Below are 26,921 nucleotides of genomic sequence, written 5' to 3' on the forward strand. Positions count from 1 at the left end.
CAGTGATTACCAGGGCATGATGAGCCCAACAGACCCACATCATCTGTAAAATAAATTACTCATAGTAGTGTATATAACTGATTTACAAACAGCATTCAGTGAACTTACCCTCCAGACTGTCCTGATACCGCTGATTGAAGTTCTCATAGGAGTCCCAACGAACCACCGGGTCAGATGTGTTGTAGTCCACAGTGACTGCTGGGTCGTTTTTGTGGTATTCACGGCCTGTGGAAAAAAAAGCACGCCTTTGGTTTTAGATTATTTTTTTTTTCTTGAAATCAATGAAAAAACATTCATGTCCGGTACTGGTGCAAAATCTTAAGTAAGGCAGACCAACCTTTGACTCGCTCAGGTCCTGAAGAGAAGACAAACTCTACAGTGGCATCGGATGGAAAACGTTCATCTGAGGATAAATGTACAAGAAGTATATTAAGAGTGAAAAAAAATCTTAGAGTCTTTAGTCTAGCAATGAAAAAAATAATTCTGTTTTTTTAAGGTAAAAATATTCATATTATATTTAGCTATGTGAGTGTTGTATAAGTGGTATTTAGCATGTTGTCAAACCCTGGAAAACTCCAACACTTAGTCCACCATGCATTTTGAAGTGCATGACTGATAATCATATACTTCACAACATCTATAGTGCTTCATTTCATTTTAGGAATGAAAAACACAATGTTCCTACACACACGTGATCTGTTACTTCAGAGAAAGTGAAACTAGGGAAGAGCTGAAGTAATGAGGACATTCATTATAGACTTAAGTAATGCATGTCCACCGGCCGAATACCATCACAACTAAATCTCCCTATACTCTACTCTGGGGAGCTGTTATTACTTATAGTATGGCAATCAAACCACCAGTATTTAAGGATTTATTCAACCACAAAGCTGAACCAGTGCAAAGATTTTCCCAAAACGGCAGTTTTATAAACTGCTGTTAAGTCAGTCTGTCATGCAGAAATGAAAATCTACAGTAAAACTGTGCAAAGAAATCAGGTATTTAGGGAATAACAATACTTTTTCAGTAATAATTAATTGTTCCTCAACATTTTTTTGATATGATGGATTAGACTTATATAACTTTATAATCAAGCAATTTGATTAACACCTTTTATTTCCTATTTGCAAGAAATTTTTTTTATAATTTTTTGAAGATAAATTGTATGCATATATATTCTACTTAGTAAAAAAATAAACAAAGTTGAAGAACAAACTTTGGAAATATGATTAACTATTCATTATGACTATTTTATTAGAAGGCCCTTTTGTTTGTGTAACTCGAGAAAAAATACAAAACAAAGTGCATCCAAATCTATATTTAAGACTTAGTTAAAAAGAATAGGTTCTGATCAATACAATCATATTTGTTAATTCAATGATTCATGTTCATTAACAGCTTCCACACATTTCAACTGTCTATAATTCCTAAGCTCCTGTCAGCTGTATCTACCAAGTTGATGAACCCACCAGTAAAAGCTTCATCCAGTTCCCCTTTTCCAAACCACAGCTGGGATCCATGGAAGGTGCAGGTGTGGAACTGCAGCCTGAACACTGTGTCTCTGTCCGTACTGTGCAGTCGCCTATGATAGCATTTCACCTGAAGATGGCAGCAGGAGGTGAGGAACAGAAAAAAAGCAGAGTGAAGCAGTTGCGGGATAATTGCAGGCCAGTGAAGGTAATATGAATCCTTGTATTTCCTGGAGAGAGACACCTACACTTTGAAAATACTGACTGGACACACTGACAGATTATGGTTTCTGGTTAAGAAACAGATAAAAAAAAAAAAAAAAAAAAAATGTATGTAAAAATATTTACACCTGTTCAACAGAATCCAGTTTTTTTTTTTTATCAGATTACAGCCTCAAACTTAATTCTGTTTTGTATGGATTTAAAGTAAACAAACAAAAAACAGCACATAATTGTTCTGTTTATAAGTAACATTTCTGAAAAATGAAACAGATTAGTGTTAATTTTTATCTTGTCCACTTTAATTGTCATGACCCTAACTACGATTCCACTTTAACTTGTTGCCTTCACAACTCAACAAAAAATTAAACAAACATGTGGAAGAAACTGTTGCACAATGCACATCCCTTTAAACACACCAGTGAAATGTTGTTGGCTGCCTCGCTGTGGGTATTTGTTTTACAGTAAGAATAAAGCTGGACATTGTTGAAGTTAATATTAATGAGGCAACATAGCACAGCTTTTTTGGAAGAAAACCTGGTAAAAGCTGCAAAGAAATAACACACAAATTGAATGAAGGCTAACCTTTTTTAAATCATATTAATGGGTTTAATGCAGAGGTCTTCAACGTTTTCCAGGCCAAGGACCCCCAAACTGATGACGAGATGGAGCGGGGACCGCCTAATTATATATATTGTATGAAATTGTGTTATATCAAACTGGTCCTATAGTCACTCTATTACAGATGGAGTCATGTAACAAAAGTAAATTTGCGCTGGGATTATTAAAGTATTTCAGATTCTGGTTCCTGGTTGATGGAACAGGTGTTGTGAATTAAACAGTGCCCAGCTTGAAAGAGCTCCTGTGTGTCGCTGAATGTTTGCATTTATGACTGAAAGACATTTTCTGCCTACATTTATCTGTTTACTATAGTGTGTTGAATTCATGTTAATGTGTATTTAAAGACATTTCAATTAGTGGGAAAAATTGCAGCGGGAAATATAAAAAAAAAATCTAATCAACCAGAACTTTCACGACCCCCATGCAGTACCTCGGTGGACCCCCTACGGGTTGCGGAACCCCTGTTGAAAACCTCCAGTGTAATGTGTTCAGTTAACTCAAAATTAAAGCCTAAATTTTGTAGGAATATTAATAATTTAGGGCTTAACTGAAAGCTCGATCCAGTATTCAAATTTCTATATGTAACGACTTCTGAAAACTATGCATAGGTTTGTGACTGTAATAAGAAAAAAACATGAAACAGTTCAGTCATTTTGGCAGAATGTGAGGTATATATATCTTTTCTTTTTGATAGTCTTTATGTCTGATCCCAACGCTATATTTCATTTAGCCCCCATTGCAGTAGATTAGAGACCTTAAGTTGGAATTTCATTCACATGTGACTCACCATGATGTCACCTTTTAGCAACAAAGCTGGTTCGATGGTCACACACAGCCGCCTCCCCCCTGTGCCTTGAAGGTCACTGTGAACAACAACAGCTTCAGGAATAAGTCCTTCACAAGGCAAACAATGTAAACAACACCAATATTGATGTTTAACTTTCGAACTAATGAGACGTCAAAAATGACATCCCACTCTATCTGGCCTTTTAAGAAGATGGCAGACTCACTATATGCCTGAAGTGTAGACCAACTGCATGGACTGATAAATCTTCAAGAAGGGGTGGTAACCTAGGAAGAGGAGAGATGGTTTTAGACTTAGTGCGCATAATCAACGTCAGAACAGAGGAATGCGCTGACTTCTGGGACTGATCATAAGATTAAAGACAAACAGGCTGGCATGTGTGTGGGTAGAGAGTGAATTCAACCGTCTGTGGTATCTGCAGTCAAAAACACTTGTGTGATTCCAGTAGGAAGCCTGTCTGGGGACTTTCCCAAGACAAAGATCATGTCCCTTATAGGTTTTATTTTTATATTACTCCTCATTTAGACCACACAACTTGGTCCCATTAATAGTATCCTTACAATAATTGAGCATGAATACACATCAGATCTTGATGCTTGGCTTACTTACTCATATCAGAGGCATGAAACATTACAGTTCATCTCCCTGTTTTCTCAGAACCAGAGGCTGAGAGCTTGAATATTGTACTCCACTTGGTTAAAAAAAAAAAATTATAAAGATTTGGCTTCACATAAATAAATAAAGTACCTCCTTCACCCTGGAAGTTAGGTAGTGATGGGATGAGGACTTGATGCAGGAAGAGAGGGCTGCTGTTCATCTTTATTGCCCCAGAGAGAAGGCCTCCAAAGTAATAGATATACCTGAAACAAACATAAATGTAGGAATGGTTCTTATTGCAGAGAGATAAAGCTTGAAAAAACACAAAACCAAAAACAAAACAGGCATTGTAATGTTTATTATTTAAAGGTTATGCAGGAAAGAAAACAGTTTGTGTAAACGTCTTCACTATTACTGGGCTACAGTAGATGGAAAAGTACACTAAGTACACATTTTTCTACTTTCATTGTATTTTTGGACAGAGGGTAGAAAGCAGGTATTACTTCAGTAAAGCAGATGTGACTACTTCGATTGTGGGGCAAAACGTATTTAGTCAAGTACTGACTGCAAGTTGTCCTACTTAGAAAATGACAGAGGTCTATAATTTTCACCATAGGTTCAATAAAAACACAAGAGACTACTGAGTAAAGAAAATCAAAGTATCACTGTGCAGGATTATTTATTTGTAAATTATGGTAAAAATGAGCACGTGGTCACCCACAAACAAGCAAGAAGGGTTATCAATATAAAAGACACCTCTGCAACCTCAAACAAGACCAAAGGGCTGTTGAAAGAAACCAGGAAGAAAATTCTTGATCTGCAATAAGCTGAAGTGAATCTACAGTAGGTAGGCAGGCTGGTGTGAATAAATCAATGGTGGGAGAAACTGGAAGAAAACTGAAGAAATACAAGTCCATCTTCCTCAGTCTTCGGCCCCCAGGGTCAAAATGACTCATGAGCAAAAATCCCAGAACTACACAGAGGGACCTGATGAATGACCTGCAGAGGGCTGGGACCAAAGAAACAAAGAGTACCATCAGAAATTCAGAGGGACTCAAATCGTGCAGCGTACCCCTGCTGAAGACAGTACATGTCTAGGCATGTCTAAGGTTTGCTAGAGAGTATATGATCCAACAGTGGACTGGGAGAATATCATGTGATCATATAAAACCAAAATAAGTTTTGGCAAAAATGCAACTTGTGCTTGGAAGGAATGCCGAGTTGCCTCCTAAGAACACATACCTACTGTGAAGCATGAGGGTAGAAACATTATGATTTGGGGGTGTTCTTTCTACAAAGGGAATGACTGATCCCTTTTAAGGGGGGAATGAGCATGACCATGTATTTGAGATTATAAGTCAAAACCAACTTCCATCAGTAACGGCTCCATTGTCAGGTTGGGTGGAGGCCTTGAGGACCCAAACGCAGAGAAAAGGAGGCAGAGGTGAGTTTTGCTGATTTAGTCTTACAGGCAACTGAGTCGAAAAAAAACCTGAAAAAAAAAAAATACTGAAAACTGAACAAAATCCAAAAGTTCTTCCCAAAAATACACTCTGAAAAGAATGGATAACTCTCACTGACACACACACACACGGGAACCCTGACAGTACCCCCCCTTAAGGGTGGATACCAGACGCCCTTAGAGTACAATAATAAACCCCAAGAAAAAAAAAAGAAAAAAACACAAAACAACACACTCAGTGTGGGGGGATGGGGGCCCAGAAAGGATGGCAAGAAACAAAAACCCAACCCAAATGCCAAAAACAATAACCACCAAAGATGGGTAATGACGAAGTCTATGGAGGTCAGCCGTGAGGCCGGAGATGAAGAGTCTCCAGAGGCCGACTGTGACCCCGGGTAATGCAGAGCTCGAGGAGGCCGAAAGCCTCATGAGGGTCTCATGAGGATGCCGGCAAAGGAGAGCCTCAGGAGGGGGGCCATGAGAACGGCGAGGAAGGAAGACAGCGACGAAGGAGGACCTCTGGGGGATTGCGACGAAGGAGAACCTCTGGAGGATGGCGTCTCTGCCGCAGGAAACTTGGAGGACGCCGTCTCTGCCGCAGGAACATTGAAAGACAGCGCATCTGCCGCAGGAACCTTGGAGGACAACGTCTCTGCCACAGGAACAGTCGAGACCAACGTCTCTGGGGGTTCAGGGGTTTCTGGACTGCACAGAGTGTGCTCAGGGGTCTCTGGCTTCGGAACTGGCCCGCTAAAGGGCTCTGAATTGAAAACTGGCACACTTAACAGCTCTGGCTCAGGAAAGACTGGTTGGCTGTGGGTGCTCTGATATTATGATTTGAGACTGTGTGGGGCCAATTGAATTTTTAATAGTCCTTAGGGGTGGGGACAGATAGGAGTGATGAAGGTGGCGGCTGAGACCACAGAGGAAACTGACCTGGCTTGGGGCCAGTGTAAGGCTAGCAGCCGGCTGACCTATAGGAGAGGGATCGGCAGCATCATACCGACCCGATGGGGATGAAGCTATGGCGTCAGACCGACCCGTGCAGGAGTGAGTGGCCGCAATCAGACCAACCTGCTCGAGAGTGAGTGGCCACGTCAGACTGACCCACTGGAGAGTGAGTGCAGCGGCGTCAGACTGCCCCCCTGGACAAGCCGTATATTTTCTGCCGGCGGCAATGCCTGCGCTTGGAAGCCGAAGTAAGTCTTGGGGATCAGAAGCTGGGAAGCAGGTAAACAAAGTGAAGGTTTGGGTGGTGGAGATCTGTTAAGGAGCTGAGCGATGGTAGCCTGTAAGTTCCACTCAGGCAAAGCTATGTAACTGTCTAAAGAAAAAAAATTTGGAGTTCTGGATGAGTCTGTAATGCCCTCTTTGCTACTTCGGTGAAACTCCCCTGCCTCCAAAGTGGACTGATTGTGGGTAGGGCATCAAATGTTTCTCTTAAGAGTCTTAAAACTTCACTTGCCTTTTCTGCTGGGTCCATTATGGCTGGTTTCTTCTGTCAGGTTGGGTGGAGGCTTTGAGGACCCAAACGCAGAGAAGAGGAGGCAGAGGTGAGTTTTGCTGATTTAATAAAGACTAACAGGCAACTGAGGCAAAAATCCAGAAAAAAAATACAAAAATACTGAAAACCAAACAAAATCCAAAAAAGTCAGGGAAAATACTCGAAGGAAGCAAGAGATGAGGAAGTGGAGAAACCAGCTCTGAGTGAAGGCTCTGCTGCTCTTTTAAAGCCAAGCCCTCTAAGGAGACTAATGAGATCACCTGTTTAGACTACCCAGGTTCTCTACCCTGGAAAAGATGCATAACTCACACACACACACACACACACACACACACACACACACACACACACACACACACACACACACACACACACACACACACACACACACACACACACACACACACACAGGAACCCTGACATCCAAAGCATTACACTTCTGGAGAAAATCTGCATGGAGAAATGGAACAAAATAGCAGCTGCAGTTTTGTTAACCTGGTGAACACAAACAGGAAATGTTTGACCTCTGACATTGGCAAACAAAGGTTATGCTGCAAAGTATTATGTAAAACTTTTGTTTTCGACCAATTACTTGATGTTCTGGATTTTTCCTTCTCATTTTATCTCTTATAGTTGACCTGCATCTATGACAAAAATACAGGCCTCTCATCTTTCTAAGTAGGAGAAGTTGCATAATCAATAGCTGAATAGATACTTTTCCCCCCACATTATAAAAGCAGGTGTTTTGACCATTTGCTGGTTTGGAGTGTGCATGTGTGTTACTACGATCCAATCGCCCAGCAGAATTTTGGAAAACTACCCCAAAAATACCCAAGAGCTCTATCTCAGACCCTACAGACCTCAGTTAGATAATTCCTAGTTAATAAATCTTGAAGGCCATTAAAGAAAAATTACCGGACAGAAAATACTGGCATAAAAATATTTCCTCTACAAAAATATAAAATATGGCCAAGAGTCTGATGTCTACTACAAAGGTTTCAGTACAGGTGCTGGTCATAAAATTAGAATATCATGAAAAAGTAGATTGATTTCAGTAATTCCATTTAAAAAGTGAAACTTGTATATTATATTCATACATTACATACAAACTCATATATTTCAGATGTTTATTTTGTTTAATTTTGATGATTACAAATGACAACAAATGAAAATCTCAAATTCATCATATCAGAAAATTAGAATATTGTGAAAAGGTTCAAAATTGATGGCCCCTGGTGCCACACTCTAATCAGCTAATTAACTCAAACCACCTGCAAAAGCCTTTAAATGGTCTTTCAGTCTAGTTCTATAGGCTACACAATCATGGGGAAGACTGCTGACTTGACAGTTGTCCAAAAGACGACCATCGACACCTTGCACAAGGAGGGCAAGACACAAAAGGTCATCGCTAAAGAGGCTGGCTGTTCACAGAGCTCAGTGTCCAAGCACATTAATAGAGAGGCGAAGGGAAGGAAAAGATGTGGTCGAAAAAAGTGTACAAGCAAGAGAGATAACCGCACCCTGGAGAGGATTGTGAAACAAAACCCCTTCAAAAATGTGGGGGAGATTCACAAAGAGTGGACTGCAGCTGGAGTGAGTGCTTCAAGAACCACCACACACAGACGTATGAAAGACATGGGTTTCTGCTGTCGCATTCCTTGTGTCAAGCCACTCTTGAACCACAGACAGCGTCAGAAGCGTCTTGCCTGGGCTAAAGAGAAACAGGACTGGACTGCTGGTGAGTGGTCCAAAGTCATGTTCTCTGATGAAAGTAAATTTTGCATTTCCTTTGGAAATCAAGGTCCCAGAGTCTGGAGGAAAAGAAGAGAGGCACTTCATCCACGTTGCTTGAAGTCCAGTGTAAAGTTTCCACAGTCAGTGATGGTTTGGGGTGCCATGTCATCTGCTGGTGTTGGTCCATTGTGTTTTCTGAGGTCCAGGGTCAACGCAGCCACATACCAGGAAGTTTTAGAGCACTTCATGCTTCCTGCAGCTGACCAACTTTTTGGAGATGCAGATTTCATTTTCCAACAGGACTTGGCACCTGCACACAGTGCCAAAGCTACCAGTACCTGGTTGAAGGACCATGGTATCCCTGTTCTTAATTGGCCAGCAAACTCTCCTGACCTTAACCCAGTGGTTCTCAAACTTTTTCTGTCATTCCCCACTTTGGACAAGGGGGAATTTTCAAGCCCCGCCTGTCCCCATCGCCCCAACACAATGCTAATGAAATATGCAACAATCTTAAAATGTTCCAATTTTACTGAAGTAACAAGTAGTATCTAAATACAAACTATCTACATCAAATAACAGCAAGCTAAAAAATAAAGAAAATAAAAATGCAGCTGTGTCAAAATTTGTATCAAGCTCAAAGATAGAAAAAATTAAAGTGCCACTCTGCAATCTGTTAATAAAAGAAAAGAAGTGAAATCCATCTGGCAAGACAGTTCTATTTATCCCTGCATTAGTGGCTGCAATGAGCCTGTTTTGCATTGCACAGTTTCTCAAAACGGGGTTGCAGGCTTGATACTGCCACTCTCAAGTCATGCTCAATGTTCAGCTGAGATCTGTATTTTGTTTTCATTGAAGCAACAGCTGAAAAGCCCATCTCACAGAGATATGATGTGGCAAAGGGAAGAAGAATGCACACAGCTCTCTGCCCGATGAGTGGATACTCCCTCTCCACTCCTAACCAGAATTCACTATTAGTCTGAGCATTAAACCTGAGCTTCAGGGTGGAGTCAGACGTCATTTCAATAAACTGGTCCTCCTCAGCAGACCTAAAATCAGCAGGTGCTGCAGACAGAATAGGAAAAAATAGACTTACTTTATTTTTCATTGCATAATAAACTAATAAAATATTTCAAATTCAGTTATTTATGATCAACCTGCGCCGTCAATCCCGGCGCATGTGCGCTTTATTTGCAGTCTGGACGCTAAAGTTAAACATGCTGTGTCTCTGCTCTGACTGCAGCGCTGAGAGGGACTCCTGCGATAGCGGGGGAGAATGGGGTTGGGACGGAGGAGGCGCCCCACGGCAGCACCTGCCGCTGGAGGACAAGAAAAGGAACGATACGTGCTTTCACGTAAGAGTCTCCAAAAGTCGCTAGATTTGTCGCTAGTCGCTTTTTTGAAAAAGAGTCGCTGGAGGGGTCTGAAATATAGCGACAAAGTCGCTGAGTTGGCAACACTGGGGCGCGAAAGTTTATTCCGTTACAAATAATATGCCGACGTCACGTCAATAATTATTTTGGCACTTCAGTTCCAGGTGAAATGTTTCTCATATCTAATGTTCTTTTAATTAGACTGCATGTAGGCTAGTAATGATTACTTTGTGGGTTTGATTGGTCTAAAAAGCGGCAACATACAGCTATAAGGACAGTTTGCTCTCACACGTTCTACATTTATAGTCACACACACACACACACACACACACACACACACACACACCGGAACTTGGCGCGCCCCACCTGTCACGTCTCAATTCCCCACCAGTGGGTCGCGCCACACACTTTGAGAACCGCGGCCTTAACCCCATAGAAAATCTATGGGGTATTGTGAAGAAGAAGATGCAATACACCAGACCCAACAATTCAGAAGAGCTAAAAGCCACTATTAGAGCAACCTGGGCTATCATAACACCTGAGCAGTGCCACAGACTGATCGACTCCATGCCACGCCGCATTGCTGCAGTAATACAGGCCAAAGGAGGCCCAACTAAATACTGAGTGCTGTACATGCTCATACTTTTCATGTTCATACTTTTCAGTTGGCCAACATTTCTATAAATCCTTTGTTTTTATTGGTCTTCAGTAATATTCTAATTTTCTGATATGATGAATTTGAGATTTTCATTTGTTGTCATTTGTAATCATCAAAATTAAACAAAATAAACATCTGAAATATATGAGTTTGTATGTAATGTATGAATATAATATACAAGTTTCACTTTTTAAATGGAATTACTGAAATCAATCTACTTTTTCATGATATTCTAATTTTATGACCAGCACCTGTATGTACTGGAGTCAGCTTAGCCGTAAAGTATGTGTAAACACTATACCTATCATGCTGTGGGGAAAGTTGTATATCTTTGATTGGAACAAAATACTTTAGATGAAGGCTATACGAATCTATATATGAAGATATGAATCTGGGTCCATGTCTATAGGTGTGGCTCTAATATTATGGGACTTGAAAGTATAAATGGCATTGCATTTTAGAAAACCATGCTTAGCATTTTTTTTACACTCACAAAACCTGGGTTACATGCGGTCACTGAACTCCTTTATATAACAAAGTGTAATTAATTAAAATGTGGGTCACATGACTAACAGTTGCAACTTTGCTGAAATTACAATGCTATCTACAGAATAAGGACTATAAGTTCATCTAAGTTGCTCAAAGTGAGAACGTTCTGGATCTCTGCTGTCAAGGAGCAAATACGGTCAGAGGGATAGACTTCAACCAATCAGCTTTAATTCCACTAGGTGATGACAGTAATGGCATTAATAAACCTTAACTGGAGGAAACTAAATGTACTCTAAGCCTATGCTGATGAAGGTTCTCAGTCATCCAGGTCATAGTCATTCCGTGAAAATTCAAAAAATATCCACTGGACTTGGTTTCCAAGATTTGAAGACGTTTCGCCACCTCTCCAGGAAGCTTTCTCAATTCAAACGTCTGGATCCGCAGTTAGTTTGAGTCCTATATAGACAAAGCCTTGTATCGCTTGGAAGCATGCAAATGGTAACTGATGAATGGGTCGTTAGGTTCCATCGTTAGCCTGTAATATCTGAAACCTGTCTATGATTCTGAGGGTCGGTCGTTAAGGGGTGGGGGGGTTGCCATTAAGGGGGTTTGTCTCCTGTAATACCTGCAACCTGTCTATGACCTCCTTAAAGAAACCAAGTCCAGTGGATATTTTTTTGAATTTTTATGAAAATACTCTTACCCTATTGATTAATATCAATGAAAAATCACACAATATTATGTAAGCCAATCCAGTTCAGTAATCTTAAACATGATGTTGGACACCAACCCCTCTTCTACATCCTTCCAACTTATTTCCTTTGAAGCCTATACCTGTTTTGGGATGGCTGGAGGGAAGAGGACACCTTATCTTCACAGAACTTCCTCATGGCAAGAGTAGTGAGAGCCTGGTCCGCTCTGCAAACACAAACATACAGTAGTGGGTTAACAGTTTCCATCATGGAGCTCCAAATGTACATGGAAAAGATGCAGCTGGCATAAACCACAGGATAAACTGATGTGGACTGTTCCTGAATAGGACCCAACATATTCAATTCATGAATGCAAATCAAAATAAAGCTACAGGAAGAAAAAAATAATCTCTTTTTAAGTCAACCTGTATGATGTTACTACTAGCTGTAAGTATTACTTCAATGTACCATGCCTTTTAAAGTATTGTGATGTAACAAAATACACTATGATAAATAGTTTTAAACTATTTTCTGCAAATATTTTTCAGAGTTTTATTTGTAGCAGCCTGCTTGGTCATTTTGGACCCTCACCTGAAGAATCATTCATTCTTATTAATTTTCTTCATCATATATATCAGTGATAAAGTTAAAATGAGGCTTTCCTATTATAATTTTTTGACCTTTTCTAATGTGCAAAATCAAACAGTTACAGTGGATCAGAAGGATCTTATTGCACATATGGTACGGAATAAAGCTAAAATAGCTCTACAGAGATATTTATAACCAATAAAAACGCACCAATAACAGAAGAAAATGTAGGAAAACATTAACATTACAAATCAACCAATGGACATTTCCTTAGAATTATTGAGAAGGCAGAAAGAAAACAGGTATGTACAGTCCAAAAAACAAACCACCGGACTTTGAATCTAAGGTTTCAAGACTGTGCTTCCCATCAATGCTTTTGCATGTTGTCTAGGCGAAAACAACTTTGTTGGGCTACTGTATAAAGCAACTCAATGTTATTTCTGACATTTGAATTAAAAAAAGGTTCCTGGATGGGAAGCAAAAGTTTCTATAAAAAAATAAAAAAAAAAAAAAAATGTCGCCGCTGATAGTCCAGAAAATATATTAGATGGATTTGTATGATGCCTTGAAGATGGGCAAGAGAAGTTCCTCACAGTCTCAAAAAGTTTCAGTCAGCATAAATTACCAATTCATGCCATTGGAGGCTGACACCTTTCTCCAAAAGAAGACTAAATCATAACCGGCTTCCACAAAACAATAGTAAAGTAAAGTAAAGTACATACTTTTGCAAATAGGTTATAAACTCTTTTTAGTCATCAGTTTTTTTCATCTCCAACAGACTTACTGTTTTACCTGAACTGTAAAATAATAAGTCACATCAAAGGTTGTGAAATTATTTGTTGTTGTCTCAGGAGAGTGTATATGTTTGAGAGCCACTGTAATGGATCCCATTGACATTGAGTAATTGCAAAGCATGGATGATCTGATGAGAATCCAGCTTGCATCCCATCTCCATAAACTCACCCTGCAGAGATCTTGCTGTAGTGCATGTAGGCTGCAATAATCACGCCTGTTTTCCCTTTGTTGCCCTGTGGAAAAAAGTGGGAGAAATATTTGATAAATCCTGGACTGATCTTTTCGAAAGACAGTTTAACTTCTTCTGATCAAATCATTTTATAGGATCATAAAGTCTGACCTACGAGCTTGATTTTACATTTTTCTTTAATATTTAAAAATAAGCAGATACGTAAGTACATATAAGTATAAGAGTATGTAAGATATAGTATGTGCATAAGCTGCTAAATTGAACTTAAAAAGCTTTCTGCAATGTCAAAACGAAAGCTCAACCCTTCCTGACACATTCCAGAAATATTCCAGCTCTAAATTCCAATTGGGAACCCCTCCAGAAAATCGTAAAGGGCCTCTTTAACACAACAAGCACAAATTAAAGCTTATATCGTTGTGTGGTTCTCCTGCTGGAAGACTTGTCATTGACAGCAACTAATTTTCCAGATTCATGGCATGATCTGCAGCTGGAAGATAATTTCCTGCAGCTGGAATGTCCTGGAAAGTTGGCAGGGCCCAGGAGTTGTCTGGTTTTTACTTTTTAAATTCTTCAGACCAAAATCAACAAATACAACAAATCACAGGAGTTCAGTCATTTGCACAGGTATGAATTGGTCCTTGGTAATGACAAAACCTTAAGTTATAATTCTTAGAAAATATTTAACATTTCTGAGAATTTTGATTTTAAGCTAATTTAAGCTAAAATGCTGTCAAATTAAAAAATGTTTACACCAGGATTCGTGATCAGAGATTAAGTTTTATTGATGAACTTTACTGTTGCCTTACTGTTATTCGATAGCTACAAAGACTACATAACTTCGATTTTTAGCTGTTTTCTAAGTGTGTAGCAGAATCAGAATTTAAGGCTAATTGTTTAAATTGCTTAATTAAGGCCAATTCTCCACAAATCTACTGAAAGCACAGGAAAAACAGAAGATGACAAATCCAGTAGCCATAATCTCCACCAAAGCCCCAAATAAGTCAACAATTTTAGGAATTTCCCTATCTGTTCCCAGACATCCCTGACTTATCTTTTAAAGTTACCTCCTACTTTCATACATGCAACTTCCATTTATGACTAAAATTAGATATTGAGCCTATAAGAAAAGACATGAAATTATCATATATGAAAATACATCAGATGAAAATTTTCTTGTTGTTAAGTCTTGCAGAAAGAAGATTTCAAATCCCAGTGGACTCCCACTCAGAACAGCTAAGGAGAGGGACTGATGCTGGTCCAACCAATGTCCCTCAACGTGGCATCTCAGATATTGTTAAGCTGGAACAAACGGCCCTAAATTTAGCCAAGATCTAATCAAATATTTGCATATTGGAAGCTTTATTTGCAACTTCGATATGTCAGAAGATTCATTTACATTTAAACAAGCTCAACTTTCCAGGACTGCAATAGATTTTCCTGTAATAAATCTGAACTAAACTTTCGAGAAATACAGGAAACCAAAGAAGAAATAATCCCAATTTTAAACAATCTTCATAGAAAGATAAATTGACTAAATGGAACCTAAGTTTAATTACATTTTTATTATTTTGTTACAAATGTATATTTCATGTAACCTTAATTCAATCTCTTACAACAACATTAATTCATTTAATACTGTGCAACCAAATCACCGCAAAAACTCTTCAAATCAGGGTTCTACATCGGTGTGAAAAAATCTGGGAAAAGTTTTCCTGTCTGCCTGGTGGCCCCTTGCACCCTGACCTTGCAGTGTAGGACCACCACGTGCTGGGGGTCAGAGGTCAGCCAGTTCTCCATGGCCTTGCATATGGCACAGATCTTATCCAGTGGAGGGGCATGGAGGTCAGGCCAGCCGAAGTCGTGGACCTGTTGTTTGATGAGACAGGAGAGCAATGACATACGGGGCTGAGATGGTTAAAAAGGGGGCTGGGGGGTAGGGGAGATCAAGTTATCAGTGACACATGAGCAGCAAGGCAAGAAGAAAAGTTCTACCTTAGGATTTAGTCGGGTGATGTCATGGCGTCTTTCGGAGAGATTCAAGAGCTGTAACAGAGGAGTCAAAGAAAATGCAGGGGCATATTTATTGGTAGCTTTATGTGTGTTTTAATCTGTTGTGGCTACAGTTTAAATGTCAAGCTGACATATCTTAGAATACCCCATTGCCTCTGTTCACTCCTGCTCCCAATCTGCTAATTAGCCTGGTCTTTGTTTCTCTCTCCCATTTATTCTCCTCCTGCTCAGTCACTCTGTGCTGGTTTGTCGTCATTCCTTTGTCCCCTTCTTGTTGTGAGTATTCTTGGTTTTGAGTAGTGATGGTGAGATGAAGCCTCATGAGGCATTGAATTGCTTCAACGATCCCCACAGTTCATGAGGCTCCATGTGAACATGTCACCACCTACTGGTTGGTGAAGAACTACAGTTTGTAACAAAATATGTGATTTTTTTTTTCTTTTTTCATTTAAGGTGCAATTTTTCTGCCATTTTAGTGAAATAAATTTAGACAGTGAAAGTGTTTGTGCAAAGCGGGCAATGATGAGTAAAACGAAAGGTGTTAGTAATTTTTATTCAAACATAGTTTTTCCAAATTTTTTGGTTTTTAATCGGGTTGGAAGTTTTAGTTCAGCCAATCTTTTGGCTAAAGCGGCCTAATTTGGCAGCGTTTATACCCAATCTATACTTTTACTAGGGCAAACCAATGCAAAGGCTCATTAGCCAAAATAACTAAGTATAATCGCAACTTTCAAAAGCCAAAGGTGGATCTTGAACCATCAACCTCAGGAGAAGGAGTCCGTGTCGTACAGATGACGCCACTGATATTGTTAATTATTTGATGGAGAAAATACTATTTAACACTAACGTGTTCACACCAACTGTGTCCGGTGGCTTGCTCAGATTTTGATCATTACATTGTTTAATTTCACCAAAATAGTTTTAAGCAACTAGATTGGTTGTTTTTCCAACCAATCTATTCTTAGAATCTATCCAAACTCTATCCTCCAAACTCCCACATCTTGACTGAACACTGAGGCTGTTTAGATGCCTGTCAAAATTTCCCGCTTCCCGAAACACTTCGCGAAGCGGTCATGTGGTATCACGGTAGTGAGGCCTCGGACGTCATCAATTCTGGCCCCTCCCCTAAATGAATCACGCCTCGACACGCGGTTCGGGGAAACGCTCCCTCCATTAGTCGACACACGCCTCGAAGCCTCGGCTCATCTCATAACATCACTAGTTTTGAGCATTTTTGGATTTTAGTAGATCTATTTTTTGGGGGATTTTTGCTTCTGTTAAACATTTGTCATTAAAACATTCAAGTAACCACCTCAAGCTTTTGTCTGCATTTGGGTCCTGTCAAACCACCCCCTTTGTGACGGTATGTTAGATCCAGTTCCAGCCAGGTTTAGTTAAGGAAGTATTACGTTTGATCTCCTTCTCTATTTAAGATGTGATGAATCTATCCCTGTAACAGGGATACGTAACAAAGGCTTTTAAGGTTGCTGTAATTAAACCTTTACTTAAGAATACGTCTCTTGACCCAGATGACTTGGCCAATTATAGACCTATATCCAATCTTCCTTTCTTTTCTAAAATTCTTGAGAAAGTAGTTGCCAAAGAAGTGCGTGACCACTTACACCATAATTAACCTTTTGAAAAGTTTCAGTCTGGCTTTAGAACTCATCATAGCACTGAAACAGCACTGGTGAAGGTTGCTAATGATGTTCTCATTGCCTCAGATAATGGAATTGTAGCTGTGCTCGTCCCGTTGGATCTCAGTGCTGCATTTAATACAGTTGATCATAATATTTTAGAAAGACTTGAATATTTTGTAGGAATTAAAGGAACAGCACCAGACTGGTTTAAATCTTATCTATCTGACCAATTTTATTTTGTTAACATTAATGACAAATCTTCCTTACGCTCCAGGGTTACCTGTGGAGTACCACTGGTCACAATCCTAGGACCAATTCTCTTTACTATATATATATGCTCCAAATCGGTAGAGTTATTAGACAGCATGGGATTCATTTCCATTGTTATGCTGATGATACTCAGCTTTAGAAATCTAGATGAAGCTAACCCATTACATAGATTACAGGCGTGTCTTGAAGACATAAAAACCTGGATGACTCTTTACTTTCTGATCTTATATGCAGATAAAACAGATATTATAGTCTTTGGATCAGAGTGTTTGAAAAAGAAGTAAAAGATTAGTCAGTCACTTCATTTGCATTGGATTAAATTGATCTCAGATAATAAAGTAAAAAAAAATCTTGGTGTTTTTTGTCAGGACCCGTCATTTAAGTCCCATATCAAAGAGGTTTCTAGAATTTCCTTCTTTCATCTGCCAAAAATTAGACATATCCTTTCCAGGGGTGATGCTGAGTAACTAGTCCATGCATTTGTTACTTCAAGGCCGGACTATGTCAGAAACTCCACAAACTGTAGTTAAAAGCCTTCAGCTGATCCAAAGATCCAAAGCCAGAGTTCTGATGTAAACTGAAAAGAGATATATCTATTATCCTGGCTTCTCTTAATTGGCTTCCTGTTAAATCCAGAATAGAATTTAAAATCCTCCTTCTCACTTATAAAGCCTTAAATGGCCAAGCTACATCTAACATAAGAGATTTGATTGTTTATATTAATCTCTCAATTTGCAGGTTTACCGGTGGTTCCTAGAATTTCTAAAAGTAGAATGGGAGGCAGATCTTGGAGTTATCAGGCTTCTCTCCAATTGAACCAAGTACCAGTTTTAGTCCGTGAGGAAGACACCCTGTCTACTTTAAAATATAGGTTTAAAACTTTTGTTTGCAATATATATACAGTATATCCAGGTATATACAGTATATTCAGCTTCATCTGGTCTGTTCCTGCTTTACTGTGACACCATCCTGTAGGTAAATATCAGCTGTGCTGCTGCCAACAACCCCTTTCTTTAAAGATGTTTGAGCTAGCCCGTTTTTTCCGTGTTCTCCTGTTTCTCTTTTTTGAGCACATTCAGCTAGACAGTGCCTAGCTGGATGTGCTCTCTTTCATTATCTGTCATGGGGGCTAGCTCGGAGCTCTTCTGCCTGGCTGTGTGTTTCCTGGACGGGGCCGCCTGTGGAGCTGGTTGACAGATGCCTTTTGTATAATAATAATAATAGTAGTAAAAACAATAATTAAACTTTATTGATCTCACATTGGGGAAATTTACCTCTGCATTTAACTCATCCCCTCGGGGAGCAGTGGGCTGCTATCATGGGGCGCCCGGGGAGTAGTGTGAGGTTAAGGGTCTTGCTCAGAGACCCAAGTCTGTGGGAGTGGGGCTCTAACTCAGAACCTTAGGAATCCAAGCTCTATACCCTAACCCCTAGGCCGCCACTCCCCACCTATCCCCATGTCTCTCTTCTTCTTTCTGTGTCTCTGCTTCTGTCTCCTTGAACCCCAGTTGGCATCGGCAGATGGTCGCTCACACTGAGTCTGGTTCTACTGGAGGTTTCTTCCTGTTTAAAGGGAGTTTTACCACTGTTGGTACAAGCATGCTTAGTGTGAGGGATTGGCTTCAAGTCAATGAGTCAATGCAATCACCTGGGTTTCCTTAGATAGAAAACTTTTAATCAATTTGACTGTATGATCTGGTTGAATTGTAAAGTGCCTTGAGATGACATGTGTTGTGAATATAAATAAACTGAATTGGACTCAATAAACTGAATTAAAATGGTTACCATCCAGCTGCTGTTTAAAAAACACTGAGTTCAATTAACTAGAAAGCGAATGCGTTTCCTCACCAGAAACTTGTCTTGATGTTTGGATTTGAGCATGGCAGCCACTTCCTTTAGGTTGAGCCGGTATCTTTGCTCTTCTAACTTTGGAGGAAAGAAGACGGAGATGATCCTCTCCGTGATGTAAGTCAGGTCGAAGTCATAGTTTCGCTCCATCACGCGCTCCATCACACGGTCCACACTGAAGCTCCTGGTAAATGGAGAAAAAAGTGAAGGTACGATTGGATTTCCTATTCTGCTATTATGTTTGAGAGTCTACAATCTACAATAAAAAAAAAAAAAACAGATTTAGGCCAAGGATCATGATTTTTCTAGAGTTATGTTCTAAATTTTCCCAAACTGTATGCAAAAAATGTTTATCCAATCATTAAATTCCTTTTTTTTTTAAATATTCCTTATGTCAAACTACTTTTAAAATTATTTTCCCATTTTCAGATAAATTCAAACTGAAAAACTGAAACTTCTGAAGGGAAAAAAAAAATAGAGGCACTATCCCAAACTGCATTCTGTAGCCTGAAACCAGAGAGTCTGATGAAACCTCCTTCGGGATGGATGGCAACAGCAGTAGAGAAGAAAGGGGAACATGAGAAACTGGAAACTCTGTGTAACAAAATTCATACTTAGTAGCTGCATCGCTTGGCAAAATTAAACCTTCATCTTACAACAAACTGAAGGTCGTTGGTCTTCTGCAAAATTAAGGTCACAGTTTGGGTTAGGAGTACTGAATGCCATGTCAGAGTTTAGACTACCAAATATGTTGGCATGTTTGTGATATACTGTGCCTTATTAAATTTAAATTAATAAAAGAGACAGATTTTACCTTGGAAGGGTGTTCCTCTGTTTTGTGTAGGTTAGGGACTTGGTTGATCCCTGTTAAAGAAAAAAGACCTCTTCATCAGTCTTTCACATCATCAGTGATTACATTACAGATTTGGATAAGATTGGATGCCACAAATGGAACAAAGGTATTCTCAGGCAGAAATTACAACTAGACATCTAAGAAAAGCCAAGATGAACATCATTTGCATTAAATACCAAAAGGTTAATAAATTCATAGTTCCTTTAATGCTACCAGTTGAACAGTACCAGTAATCAGACTAAAATTGGCTGAACATTATTTCCTTTTTTAAACCTCATATTTGCTCCTTCTTAGCATGAGATTCACAATGTAGGTGACTCTAAGTTAGATGCTGGAACAAACATCCATTACTTTAGCTGAGTCTGCTAACTCATTACAATGTATTGTGCAGCACTAATATGTTCTTAAGTGTTTTCTGATACAACAAAGATAAATAACGCCTCCAGAAGTGTTAGTGTTTTCTTTTTGAACCTGTTCTAATTAGAAGAGCTAATATTTCTAACAAAATGATAGAACATTGCTTAGGCATATTGCGATGCTCCTCTTCAGGTATTTAATCTGTTTGAGTTTGTTAGTTAACCACTGGTATAGTAATTTTTCAAAATTACTACCGGTCTATACTAATGATAAAGGATTATAATAAACTGACAAGCACTAATTTAACAAATTGATTGTATATCCTGCATCAATATTTCCACTTCTCCTCATTATGACATCAAAATACTCAGACAACATGCCATCTTCACCTTCATACTTAACAGCTCAGATAATGTGGTCAGACTTTCTCACTCCTGTTATTACAAACTCAAGATTTATAATAGCCTTTTTGCTTGAAAACCAACTCAAAGCACATTTGTTAAACAGTTTCTTTGCTAAAAAAAAGTCAACAATGGAGATAGTTCATAGTTATCTTTCTAACATGTAATTTTTAATGGATCAGTGCTGTTATGTCATTTTGTGTGTCTGCTTGTGTCTTCTTGAACCCCTTGTCGGCTTCAGTAGAAGGCCGCTCACATTCAGACTGCTTCAGCTGGAGGGTTCTTTCCTGTTAAAAGGGAGTTTTTTTCTTCTGTATGTATCCTCTGTATAAGGATTGCTGTAAAGTCACTGACATAATGCAAGCATTATGTCACCACATGTTCATCCAAAATGGCCTTATCCTGCAAATTCAAAGACTCATTGGATACAAAACGTAGAACCAATGAGTCTGGATGACTTGACTTTCTCTATAAAGTGTCTTTAGATGGCATGTGTTGTGAAGTGGAGCTTTATGAATGAAAATAATTCAACTGAAAGTGAATCAAGAAAGCTATTTTTTTGTAATGTGTAATGAAGCTCACAAAGTGATACCCAGATCTTTCCTGTATTTCCAAAATATTTGAAGGCACTAAGTAACTAAGGTAGCTTAGTATGCTTAAACTTCTAAAAAGAAATAAAAGGTCCCTCTCCTTAACCTGGCTTTTTGGCAAATTGAAATTGCTTTGGTAAAATGTTCTGACCTGACAAAACATTTAGCCTGATTAATGACAGAGAGTGAGAAAAAAGCTGTATTTGTCCTGTTCTACTGTGTATGCAAACATCTGGTTTCAACTACAGTTTGTTTTCCTCGACCATATTTTGATATATTTCCTTTACAGAATTGATGCTACTGACAAGATTTAAGTAAATAGAGAAGTCAGAAAGGAAAATGTGCTCACCATGTGCTGGTTGTGTCTAGAAGGAGCTGTCCCTCTGCGCGGCTAGGAGCAGAGAAGAGAAGGTGATGGGATAAATAGGGAAGATAGGAATGAGAGATGGGACAAGGAATAAAGGAAAGGCAGACAAAATGGGGCAACATAAAAAAGGGGAGAGAGCAAGAGGCAAAACAGAGGAAGGAAAGCAGAGTTAATTAAACAAATAGACTCCCTAATGGATAAACACAACTACTTCCTACAACAACATCAACTATTCCACGCCCCCGAGCTGAAATTTAACTTCCCTCCAGAAATGGAAAGGCTCCAACTGAGCTGATTGCTTAGCTTCCCAGAGAACAGCTCAAAACAGAGAGCCATGCTTCCCAACTCTGGATAGACTGGGTGGGAAAACTTACTCACACATTGTTTGAGGAAAATAACATGTTTAGCATGAGGGACTCACCAGATCGTTGGAGGGAGCTTGAACACACATAGAGTTCACCTGCAACAAACAGAAACAGATACATTTAAACAAAAAAAATCCCCAAAGAAAAACTCATAAGCAATCAGAGAACATAAGAGTTTACGGATTATTCAATAAGATAAGAACAAATTAAAGGAAAACATCAAATTGCTTCCAAAATGTTAATAAATTTTGCTGCCAAAATGCTCTTTTCACAGTCATTTTGATAGGTGTTCTGGAAGTTCAATTGGGGCTAATAGGTAACACATTTCTAAATGATAGAAAAAGTAAAATAAAAAAATAAATAAAGAGAGCGTAATGTGCTGGGAATCTAAAGCATGAGAGAACAATATGTTTAATTTGATTACAATAAATAAAAAATGATGGGGACCTGAGGGTTAATAGAGATATGCTCAATTGATTCCGTTCTAAAATTCTTTTAATTTTATATTTTAATAAATACATAAACAATGAAACTATAAACGGTATATATAGGTGTCTTAGTCTGTTAAATGGATCTTTGATTGTGGAAATGTTAATCAGAAAGGTTTGAAAACAAGATATCAGCATTATTTTGAACCAATTACTCCTAATATCTGGAAGCTCATCCCATATGTTACACTCATGGTTGTGTCACAGAGCAAAATCTGGCAAAAATATTTGTAATATTTATAACAAGGTGATTGTTTTGGGGAGAAATTAAAGTGAAAATGTGTTCAATTGCTTAAATTTAAGCTGTTTAAATATACAAAGGGAAAAAAATCCAATTTAAAGGTCAATACAGAAACAATTTAGGTGTCAGACTTTTGAATAAAAGAGTAACCACTCTCTTGACTTCATATTCAGATGTTTTCAACTAGTTACACAAATAAAACTGTACTGCAGAGTAGCAAAACTTTAAGACACTTGCAATTCTCAACTAGTGTGAAGGTTAGAAGAATCCTGAGCAAAGTTGAGGAATAGCTGTACTGTTGTGTTTTGACTGTATGATCTGGTTGAACTGTAAAGTGCCTTGAGATGACATGTGTTGTGAATTTGGCGCTATATAAATAAACTGAATTGAATTGAATTGTGTAGAATAAGTAGCAATGATGTGGGGATACAATGATGATGTTTACAAAATGTGAAGTATGTGCAAAGATGGAGATACAAGGGGACAGATGGGGAAACTCAGTTGGAGAACAGACATAAAAAGCAGACAAACAGAAACATTATGTCTCATTCCCATGTTCGCTTTGGGCTGACAGGTCAGTGAACTGTAACTAAAAGAAGCCAGAGCTGAACAGCAGTTCTAATAGACCCATAATCATGCTTATGTAACACACACACTTGCTCTCACATGCTCACACGCATGTGTCCATGTTCTTGCCAAACAGCCCTTTATGGACTGTTTATTTGGATACAGGAAAAGGGCAAGGGCTTGTCTAGATTTCATTGTGGACAGAGGGGAAGTTACAGAGGCCCTGATCCTGGGGGTGTGTCACCAAACAGGCAATCTGAGTTGGGCGTTCTTGTCCTCTGTCTTTGGAAGGGGGGTCAGATGCTCACCGCTGCTCCGAACCAAGTTCAGACATCAACAGGAAAGCAAAGGAGCTGATAAAGAGCTAAATTGAGAGACTTGCCATGTTTGACGAAAACTGCAGGAAGAAGGGTTTGGCTATCAATTAACTACTTGACAGTGTTTCTCTGTGAGTCACTTTGAGGATAAATGTTTTTGTTGTTTTCTCACATGGGAATGCAGTTTAAATCACAATTTCCTAGTTTTTTCAATAAGGTTGTATAGTTATACATATCTATATAGTTGTTTCCTATTTTGAGAATATAAATATACCAGTATTTTATGATAGCTGCATTGCGTAAAGGAAAAAAAAAATCTGAGATGGAAAAAAAAGTTTACTTCACAGTCCAAACAGTATCTGAGGCCCAGTTGTGTCCAATAACCTGTCAGATATATTAGTTTTTTTTTGAAAAGGTGGCAGAGAATAAGTTTTTACCAAGCTGCTGCGCTAGTGGACATACTGTATTGATTCTATTCTCTGTTGGTTACCATTACTTTCTCTTCATCCTTCTCTAGCATTGCCAAGTCAAGGGGCCTTGAAAGGCTGGCTTCTCAGAGCCAGGGAAAACACTGGACACCGCAGCAAATTCCATCCCCACTGGCCAAAGCTTACGCACCAGCTTCCTGCTCACAAACCTCCACCCACCCTCTTCTTAACTATGTTCTTTTTACAGTAACCTCCTCATCTTGATCCACAAATGTCATCCTCTTTTCTCTTTCTTGCTCTGATCACTTAATTTTCCATTTCTTTTTATCTCCCAGTCGGCATGTTCTTTAATGGATTTTTTTGCTCCTGGGTGTTATGTGTTTCATTATTTCCTTTGCTTTTCCCCTATGCTTTCATCCTCAAATACCAAGGATTTATGCTCAGTTTTATTTCACACTCCAAATATATTGCTGATGCAAAAGAAAAGCATCTTCAAATAGCAGAGGTGTTGCAGGTGATCAATAAAATGTGTGTGGAAGGGAAAACAGGTGAGGAAATTGCTTGTGTCAGTGGCAGCCAGGGGAAGCAGAATTACTCTTAAAAAAGGTTCTAAGGTGTAGAGTTAGAGGTAATAATGAGAAGTATAAGTAATGAAAATAATAAAAAAATGTAAAGCTTTATCATTGTCAGTTTAACCTGGTTACCTCCTATGACTTACAGTTTGACCTACCGTATTTTCACGACCATAAGGCGCACCGTACTAAAAGGCGCACTCTCAGTTATGTGTCCCATTTCTGTATTTAACACACACATAAGGCGCACCGGACTATAGGGCGCGTTTTTTATATACCGGTACATGTCCTCTACTACCTTTAAATACCTCTACTGCGTATTTAAAAATACAGCGGGGGCAAAACTGAGTATGACTGTGCTTTATTCATGTATTTATTACAAAGTATTAATCAAACCTGGGTGCTGGCCGTGAGACAGACACATCGCAGATGACACAGCGCTGTGATCGCTCCTAAATTAACTTAAAATCCTGAAACCTGCCGACAGAATATGTTCGCTTTTATTACCGGTATCCTGGTGCCTGCAGTTTCAATTATTTAGATGAAAAACACCTGCCAGCAGCCGCGGTGAACGAAAGGATTTCTGCTGTCGGTGCACCGCTGGTATGTGGGGGTCTGAGCGCCTCCGACAGAAATAGAAAATCTGGATGAACTGACTGCAATTATGAAGTTTTCAGGTGGACTTTCTCACTTAAAAACATATTAAAACTATTTTATTCCCACTGATCACAGCAAATATAGCTGCAAGATTAAGATTATTTAGATGAAAAAACACCTGCCAGCCACCGCGGTGAAGAGGAGGAGACGCGCCCAGAGTCTGCTGTTGAATTAAGTTTTCAGGTAGAAAAATAGAGCGGGAGCAAAACTGAGTATGATTGTGCTTTATTCATGTATTTATTACAAAGTATTAATCAAACCCATCAAAGTCATCATCCTCTGTTTCTGAATTAAACAGCTGCGCTAAATCAGACATGCCAGTTTCCCCTTCTTCGCTGTCAGAGTCACTTTCCGTGCAGCGCAGCTCCTCAGAAATAATGCCGGCTTTTGCAAAAGCTTGAAGAACAGAGCCAGCAGACACGTTAGTCCATCTACAATCCATCCGCAAACTGTGGCGTAACTTGCCCGGCGCTGCCTTCAACTTATCCTGAAACTGTGGTCTCTGTCGGCCATCCATCGCTCCCACGCCGCTCGCAGCCTTTCTTTGAACGGGCGCTTCACACCGATGTTGGGCAGTTGAAGTTCCTTTGTCAGACCCCCCGGGATAACGGCGAGCACAGCGTTCATTGATTCACCTTTTTTTTCAAATCGGCTGTGAGATGGGCACGCAGCGATGGTGATGGGTGGAAAAAAACACCTGTTCTCCTCACATAGGCTACACCTCCCTCAGCCACGCTTTCATCATCTCCTCTTTCATCAGAGCGCTGTGTCTGTCTAGCTGTCAGCTCCCAGATCAGCTTCTCTGATTGGTTGATGCGGCGCGTCCAGCAGCAAAGCTTAAAATTTTCCATCTGGAGCAGCAGCAGCGCGTTGGCGGTGCATCAGATGCTTAAACGATCCCGACGTGCTGCACCTGCGGCTCAAAACGCGCTGCAGGACCTTTTGCTGCACCTATACGCGCGTCAACCATTGACTTTGCATGTAAACTCGCTGCTTCTGCTGCACCTGCTGGGTCCGGTTCACACCGATGTCGAGTGGTTGAACAGCGAGCACAGGGTTAATTTGTTTCCCCATGTTTTTCACATCAGCTGTGAGATGGGCACGCATGGAGTTACAGATTAATGGTGATGAGTGGAAAAAAAAACACCTGGTCTCCTTACATTCAGCCACTCTTTCATCATCTCCTCAATGAGGTGGTCTCAAAAGTCGCAGTTACAACACACATAGGGCGCACCGCACCATAGGGCGCACCGCACATTTTGAGGGGAAAAAAAGACGTTTAAGTGCGCCTTATAGTCGTGAAAATACGGTATATTATACCTGAGAGCAGCCACTGTCAGGTTTAAAGTGAACTTCATCTTTACCTCCAATAACTCTTTAGTTAACCAAAAACAGCACAATCCAAGGTATGCTAATAATTTAAACAAAGTTATTGTGCTTAGTACTAACCCAGTAAAGGGGAAAAAATAAACATTTTACCTTAACTTCAGCTATGGTGTTTTTCTTTTCTGTTTGGTTTAACTTAATGAAAACTATTGTCTTCCATTATTTAGCATTTCTGTCATCAGAAATGTTAAGGCTATTTTTGAAATTGTTGATCAATCTGTACCTGCTAATAGGATGAGCCTTTCCCTGGTTTTTGTACCCGAAAAACTTTTTTAAGGATCAGGCAAGTCTTCTTACAGTGGTCAGACCTTAAACATAAAAAATAAGAGCTATGATGGATGGATGCATGGGAGCTTGGATGGATGGGTGGA

The 26,921-nt window shown here is 39.4% G+C and overlaps 1 protein-coding gene across 4 annotated transcripts in view; it reads right to left on the minus strand.

The window, feature by feature from the left end:
• The window catches only part of tns2a (tensin 2a), a 102,823-nt gene that overhangs the window by 14,332 nt on the left and 61,570 nt on the right, over positions 1 to 26,921 (minus strand). For all 4 annotated transcript variants that reach the window (XM_038269629.1, XM_038269627.1, XM_038269626.1 and 1 more), the window contains exons 4-17: positions 21,951 to 21,989; positions 21,512 to 21,553; positions 19,776 to 19,825; positions 18,962 to 19,145; positions 15,186 to 15,236; positions 14,937 to 15,059; positions 13,172 to 13,236; positions 11,763 to 11,846; positions 3,862 to 3,974; positions 3,320 to 3,380; positions 3,097 to 3,172; positions 1,470 to 1,599; positions 338 to 403; positions 109 to 225 (exon numbers count right to left, since the gene is read on the minus strand). In XM_038269629.1, the coding sequence (XP_038125557.1) occupies positions 109 to 225; positions 338 to 403; positions 1,470 to 1,599; positions 3,097 to 3,172; positions 3,320 to 3,380; positions 3,862 to 3,974; positions 11,763 to 11,846; positions 13,172 to 13,236; positions 14,937 to 15,059; positions 15,186 to 15,236; positions 18,962 to 19,145; positions 19,776 to 19,825; positions 21,512 to 21,553; positions 21,951 to 21,989 (1,201 nt within the window). The remainder of the gene's footprint in view (positions 1 to 108; positions 226 to 337; positions 404 to 1,469; positions 1,600 to 3,096; positions 3,173 to 3,319; positions 3,381 to 3,861; positions 3,975 to 11,762; positions 11,847 to 13,171; positions 13,237 to 14,936; positions 15,060 to 15,185; positions 15,237 to 18,961; positions 19,146 to 19,775; positions 19,826 to 21,511; positions 21,554 to 21,950; positions 21,990 to 26,921) is intronic.

Source organism: Cyprinodon tularosa, unplaced genomic scaffold, assembly GCF_016077235.1.
Source record: "Cyprinodon tularosa strain WSP-4 unplaced genomic scaffold, ASM1607723v1 ctg731, whole genome shotgun sequence".
NCBI classification, from domain to species: Eukaryota; Metazoa; Chordata; class Actinopteri; order Cyprinodontiformes; family Cyprinodontidae; genus Cyprinodon; species Cyprinodon tularosa.